General features: G+C 42.9%; 1 protein-coding gene across 1 annotated transcript; it reads left to right on the top strand.

Annotated features, from left to right (window-relative positions):
• The first annotated feature begins 3,465 nt into the window (after positions 1-3,465).
• Positions 3,466-6,451, top strand: znf414 (zinc finger protein 414). The gene is made up of 5 exons (XM_038701244.1): positions 3,466-3,607; positions 3,807-3,917; positions 4,662-4,767; positions 4,846-5,393; positions 5,942-6,451. Exons 1-5 carry the CDS (start codon positions 3,556-3,558, stop codon positions 6,109-6,111), a joined length of 987 nt encoding a protein of 328 aa, XP_038557172.1. The 5' UTR covers positions 3,466-3,555; the 3' UTR covers positions 6,112-6,451.
• Positions 6,452-6,737: the final 286 nt, after the last annotated feature.

Here is a 6,737-nt window from a genome sequence, read left to right as displayed (position 1 = left end):
CCAAGAAACATTGTCAGTGGCTAGAAACCGTTTTATTTACACAACCCAACCCAGATTACACATGTAACTAAAATGAAAACAACAACTAAATAGCAGACCTGGCTTAACAGAGGAAAACTCAACTCAGCTCACTTTAAAGGTACAATGTTTCCACCTTTTGTATTCCTTGTCTAAAAAAATAGGGGGGAGCATATCATATATCAGTCGGTCATAACTGCTGCTAACTGTATTGTTTCCACAAATTTTTCATAAAGCCTCATTTACCACAGTGTTCATCAGTGACACCTAGTGGAAAAAAATAATTGAGACCATCATTTACATCATGCCACAGTGATGGATAGATGGATAGGTAGGTAGACTTTAGTTCACATGTCTTTTGCCCTGTCTGAAAATTAAAAAAGTTGTTATTGTCAGCAACAATTCAGAAAGTCAGTAAAGAGAAGACATGGAAAAGGATTATTTAAAATAAAACAAAAGTAAACAGAGCCAAATCTTGCCAGAGCATTTGGCAGGTAGATGACCTTTAGCCATCTGACTGCCTCAGTGGGCTGAAGACACCCAGCCAAGATACGTCTTCAAGCAGGTAGCCATGTTGTAATGGAGATGCAAATCCCAGCAGCATGTGTATGGAAAATGGATACAAGGTTTTAAAGCTTGTGTCCAGCATGGTCGCTATGACCATCACACTTAGTGTTTCTAGTTCTAGTTCTAAACTTTCCCTTACACATCTGACCAGGTTTTTAGTTGTTATGTCTGTCGTCAGTGTTCAAATTACACCGTGGCTTTCGGGGAACCCCGTTTTTGTGGGTGGGAGGGTACTTCAAACATACAAGTGCATACATGAATCAATACATTTCAATTCATAGAAACAACATTCAGCCTGGGGCAACAAAGAAAGTGAAAGATGATTCACCATCGCCTCTGGCTTGGTCACTTGACTTGATTAATTTGACAGAGAACCAAGTCATGTGTAATAACTGGGAGGATGAAACTGTATTCTGTTCTAGATAACTGGGTTAAACGTGGCGCCCCTTCACAGGTGTGTAAAATGTTACAAGAAATAAGAAGCATGACCAGAATTAAAACCCAGCTCATAAAAACAAACGTTAAGGAATTGTATTTGTGTATATTAGAATATGTTTATTGTTTCTGCTTTGTTCATATTTAGCAATCCACTAGACACATGATGCACTTAACAAAGTCGTACATATTAAATGTGAACAGGAATCAGACTTCAGCACTGCATTCTTTTATTATGTTACTGGGGGCACAGTGTTTTGAGAGGGCTGTAGAGATTATGTATGTATTTCTACCCAACAGATTTTTTTGGGCCACTCAAGATAATAGCATTGTAATGCCAGGTGTAAATAAGATTAATGTTGTATAAAATAATATTTGCATGCAAGTACTTTAATAAAGTAATACCACCAGTTTTTTGTATGACAAATGGCATGCTTTTATAGCACTGTACTGTATTGTGGTATGCCAATGTAATGCTGAATTTCTCTGTTGAAATATCAACTATCAAAAACAGGATGAGCATGTTTAGAGTTTTGTTGTCAAGAAGCTAAATTATATGTGTAGGTATGGTATGAATAGAAGTTGTGTTTGCATGAGTTGAAGACATTTTTTCTGTGCAGAAAGTCACCTTTAAAAAGCCTGGCTGGTCCACTAACTCCTTATGAGATAAGTGATTATTACATAGAGATGATGATTTTTCCAAATCAATGCAGCAGCTGAACTTGTCAGCACTAATGCAAAGTGCTTTTATATATTTTATGTATAAATGTTCAAAGCAACTATGTACATGTTCATTAGATCCATAAAAACTCAGCTTTGAAAACAAATGTCCACATTGCAAGTTTCTCTCAAACCTGGACCAGCAGCTACATTCACTAACAAACAGAAATAGCCTGAAAACAACAATCTACTGTTGATCGTATTCCAGCATTTGAAGATACACAACTCAAAGATACTCATTTAAGGTAGCTTGGTCAGTTGCTCCAAGTTTGAAGGAAACATCATGCCATGAACAATTTCAAGCTTCCTCTTGTACTCTTGCTTGACTGAGACTGAAACTATTATGGCTTTAAAGTCAACAATGTTCCAAATTACACACACATGCACATTACATTACAGAGGGCCATGGCCAGATTAACCTGGACGGGACTAAAGTTTCCGGTGTGCCCCTCTTGACCCAAACGTTTCCCACCTTCTAAACATTGGGTACGTAGTACCTCCAAGTTCCCATCCAGTAAAGAGTGCATGGCAAATGATTTTCTCAGAAACCACCTGATACTCCTGATATGTTGGAATAACCTGGCCCCAAGTTTTCTGTGCATTCATTTGTGGTAGTTCAATTATATATATTATATACTTTAATTCAATTCAATTATATATATATTATATACTTTATTAAGGAATGTATGCCATGTGAGCACTAAACAGTTTGAAATACGTTCTTAAAACTAACTATTTTTTACAAAGGGTCCATACTCATGCTGAGGTCACAATGCAGATTTGTCTTAGTTTATATTGTACTTCAGGTGGACACATTTTCTAACAGATGTGCAATGACTCAAACTACCAAAAAACTAACTTGTCTCTTTTCGGGTCCCTGAGTGTATAGTGTACTTGTCCTCCAGCTGTTAATGCAGCCTTGCACGGGGTGTTTTGGTTGCCAACTCCTGGAAATGTTATGGTCTTTAATGTTTATCCCCTTAAAAACTGACTTGATGGCTCTAGGGGAGGAAGTTGAGGTCAGATTTAGTTGGGTAGATTTTAACGATGGTCTTTGAATTAGAGAGGTGGGGGTGTGGTGTGGGTTTATTGTGGGTTCCAGCATATGTTGGGGTTGAGGGGAATGAGGATGCGGATGAAGCTGCTAGGGCAAGTTTAATTAGAGAAAGGGTGGAAGTGGAGGTGCCTTCTGACAGACTGGAGTGTTGTAGCATCATAAAGGAAAGACTGACCCAACAATGGCAGCATGAGTGGAGTGAAGACAACAGAGGGAGGAAGTTTTATGACATATCATCAATTAATCGTGGGAATACAATGATCTTGCCTCGGATGGATCAGATTATGTTGGCTAGAACATTGCGGGTTGGGAAGTGGTCTGTCTCTGGTGGGGAAACATAGGGATGGCAAGTGTTGAGACTCAGGAGTACAGCAGTCCTGCAAACACATCATCATGCACTGTCAGTATGCTGAGGAAAGGAGCCTGTTTATTCATGGGTGTAAACCGAGTTGGGAATTTAAATATTGTCTTTTGGGTGATGGTCCTTATCAAAAAGAGAGAGCATTGGAACTAATCAAGGACTAACTATACTTTGGTTCAGGAGTTTGGACGTAGACTGTACGCATCACCGGTGGGAGGCAGCAATGCACTAACCAATGCCTAGTCTGCCGGAAAGGAACAGAAGAAGAAAAAGAACGTCGCTGCGTCATGCGTGAACCATGTTAGCCGCATTGCATTCTGGTTCTTGTTGTCCGTTTTGATCATTCTCTATTGTCATTGTCATCTTCATAGCTGCCGAGCTCGCCCTCTGCGCCGTTATGTCGTCTTTGGGCAGCACTGCCTCACAGACAGCTGAAAATGGAAACGGAGGTTTGTTACTTAGCTGAAACACTGCAGACAGACGCCAAGTCCGCTACGTTTGTACCCACAGCGCCTAACGCCACCGACAGTTAGCTATGTGCCAGCTAGCAAGTTACTGACGTTATGTTCACCACTGCTAACGTTGCCTCTAACATAGCTAAATAGTTGAATGCTCGGCGTTTTATACAGTTGTGTTTGTCCATTTCAGGAAACAAGAGAACTCCGTGTCCGTTGCACGGCTGCACGCGGGTCTACGCAGAGGTGGGCGCTCTGGAGAGCCACATCAAGGACCACGAGCTCTCAGCTCAGTCACTTCCTGGTGAGCTCCCAGTTCAGAAGTACCTGTGTGGGCATTTTCACCAGTCACCGGGCTGGACCAATTCAGATAAGGTGGCACATTGTCCAGCTGTGAGCTGACAGCTGTGCTCAGCCTGATGTCTGGTCCTAGAATACAGAAGCCAGAGTTACAGCACCCTGACAGGTTTTAAAGGGCAGGTTTGGATTTGACAGGATAGTTACACACATTGTTATTATGTATGTCTTTGTTACGTGTGCATTTACTGTCAAACACCTGTTAAAGGACACTTACATAGCTTTCTTTAATAACTGAAAGGATAGTCTTTCATTGTGATGTGAATTGTCCATGGCATGTGTCCTCTGCTGGACAACTCTCAGATGCAGTCCACCTCTTTAACCTTACTTAGTTTCTCTGCTGTGATTTGATTTTATTCATTTGAATCATTGCACTTTTAAAAATAAATTATATCTGCGTTATTGTACAGAGAGGGACGCAGAATAACAGCATGGCCGGCTGTAAAGTTGTCTGAAAATCAAAAATCAAACTACAAACTACACATAAATGTGATGGACCTAATATAGACAAAATGAAATGGACTTTGTAAAATTGGCCGATGGTATAACTTCTGACAGCAGCTGTCAACGTGGAGCTTGAGCAAAGCTCATAAAGATAGCACAGCCTCAGACATTTCAGGAAGTAGTTTTATTAGTGGGGGGGGGGGTTATGAGGGAAGCTGTAGCATCACACCGTCTGTCCTCTCCTCAGGAAAGGTCTTGCTCTGCTCCTCGGTCGGCTGCAGTGGTTCCTTCCCCAACATGCAGAAACTCATGGAGCATATGAGGCATCATCACAAACCCAACATATTCTTCCTGTGAGTTGCTCTTTACTTGGCTGTCCGTGCACTCAGCGGACATGTTTGGAGATGTAACTTTGCTATTTTCTTCTGAAGGTGTGAGAGCTGTCGCACAAAGCTGCGATCCTACCGAGGCCTCCTGACTCACCTGCACACTTGTTCCAAAGTGCCACGGGGGAAGACAAAGCAGACTGAACCGGCGCCCCCTCCGCCTGCTGCTGTGACCAACCAAAACATCACCCCCACGGCCATGGACCAGGACCCCCCACGGCTGGACTCAATGTCTACACCCCAGCAACTACCCTCTCAAATCCCAAACCCAGACGGTTCCTTCCCTGCCGATGTTCCTCAGCCAGACTCTGCTGCCCCTCCTCTCCTCGGCCCCCCGTTCTTGTCTGACCTGACCCCCCCTCCCCAGCTTGCTCCTCAACAGCTCACAGAGGCAGCTCCCCAGCTTCAGCTCAGCAATGAAGCCTCTGATCTGCCTCCATCTCTGAACCTGGATGGCCCAGCAGGAGCTCCTGTCCTCCCCGAGGGCCAAGGTGAGCACCAGACCCAGATCAGGTCTCCTCAGTCTGTCCACCCTGCTCCAGTATTGGGTCCTTCTGCTCCAGGTTCCTCAGCTGTCTGGAAGAAGAATCAAGGTGAGCTCCTCACCTCCTCTCACTAAAGCGCACAGCTGCAGCCTGTCAGATGTGGCTACGCGTTTACTTCCACAGTGCTCAAAGTGCCCAAAGCTGCAGATACAAACTCAGGCTACCTCCATTCGATTTCCTCTGTATAGGCATCCATGTGACAAAGACCATAAGATTAGAGATGCATGATATGTTGGTGTCCGTTATATTAGAATATTGAATTATTGTTATGGAATTCCAGCCAATAGTTCCGTTCGATACTGCAGAACTTTGGTTTTCATATGTTGCACCTGCCAATGTGGTCGCACGTTTGAGTCAGATGTTACGTTGAATGAAAATGGTACGTTCTGTCTAGCTACAGTATGTAAACAAGGAGGAGCGTTGACTATGCGAGAGTAGCCTCCGTCAGACCCACTTATTACTGTCCGTTTGGTGGGAACAAATCATCAGTAATCAAGTAATAACTTATTTAATTGGTTTGATAGCTCATGAAACATTGTGAAATTTGAATGTGCAGTTCCTTTTTTTAGACTTTAATTAGTCCTTTCATCCATTAGGTATGGCCTGCAACAGACGCATCCTTTGGGAGCACACTAAAGGGCGCTACACATGTATCCAGTGTGGCTACACAGTAACCAACCGTAAGGACATGACTCAACACATCAACACTCAACACAGCGGCAACAAACCTGCAGAAGACACAGGAAGCTCGGCCACTAGCTCATAGTGTGGGAGCAGGAGCACTCATTTACTGAACAAGATGCATTTTAGAAGCATAGTCCTCAGGATTTCATCTGTTGTTTCTGTCAGGGGTTTAACCAAATACTGAGCGATGGTTCATGTGGAACACCTTTACTCTGGGTGAAGTGCAGAGCAGTGAGTGAGCAATGTGTTTTTGCATATTGCTCCCAGGCACACGTACAAAGACTTTTCATTAAATATCAGACAATTTGGACAAGTGTGTGTATAGAATGATTTTGTGTCCAACAAACCTTTGTTCTGTAGACATGTCTGATTGTGACCTTGCCTGAACGTTTGTGATACCTTAATAAATTAATGACTAGTTAGCTGTCCTCTCTTTAGTCTTCCCCTGTCCAAGTGGATCAGTGACCAGATATCTTATCCGGACATCTGATTGAGTATTTAACTGTTTGAGCTGAGATTTAGCTGGTGCCTGGTGACATAGTATCAGCCTCCCACTCAAGCTAGCCATCATCAGTAGTGAGTCACCACTTGGATTTGTGTTTATTTTGACCTACAGCTACATTTCTGTTCCTCATGTGAAAGCACGATCCTTTCCCCCAAAAGGGGCATGGCCTTGCAGGATCCTTTTTCCTTTTGATGGGAGTTACT

The sequence above is a fragment of the Micropterus salmoides genome, unplaced genomic scaffold (genome assembly GCF_014851395.1).
Source record: "Micropterus salmoides isolate LMB-PRFRI ecotype aquatic unplaced genomic scaffold, ASM1485139v1 Ms_hic_scaffold_6, whole genome shotgun sequence".
Taxonomy (NCBI): Eukaryota; Metazoa; Chordata; class Actinopteri; order Centrarchiformes; family Centrarchidae; genus Micropterus; species Micropterus salmoides.
Note: the sequence above shows the minus strand (reverse complement) of the source record. Positions and strands in the feature narration are given on the sequence as shown.

Bases quoted from the DNA above. Each gene is read 5' to 3' on its own strand.
- znf414 (XM_038701244.1), top strand. From the start codon at position 3,556: ATGTCGTCTTTGGGCAGCACTGCCTCACAGACAGCTGAAAATGGAAAC. The intron at 3,608-3,806 runs GTTTGTTACTTA...TGTCCATTTCAG, and splicing joins AGCTGAAAATGGAAACGGAG to GAAACAAGAGAACTCCGTGT. The intron at 3,918-4,661 runs GTGAGCTCCCAG...TCCTCTCCTCAG, and splicing joins CTCAGCTCAGTCACTTCCTG to GAAAGGTCTTGCTCTGCTCC.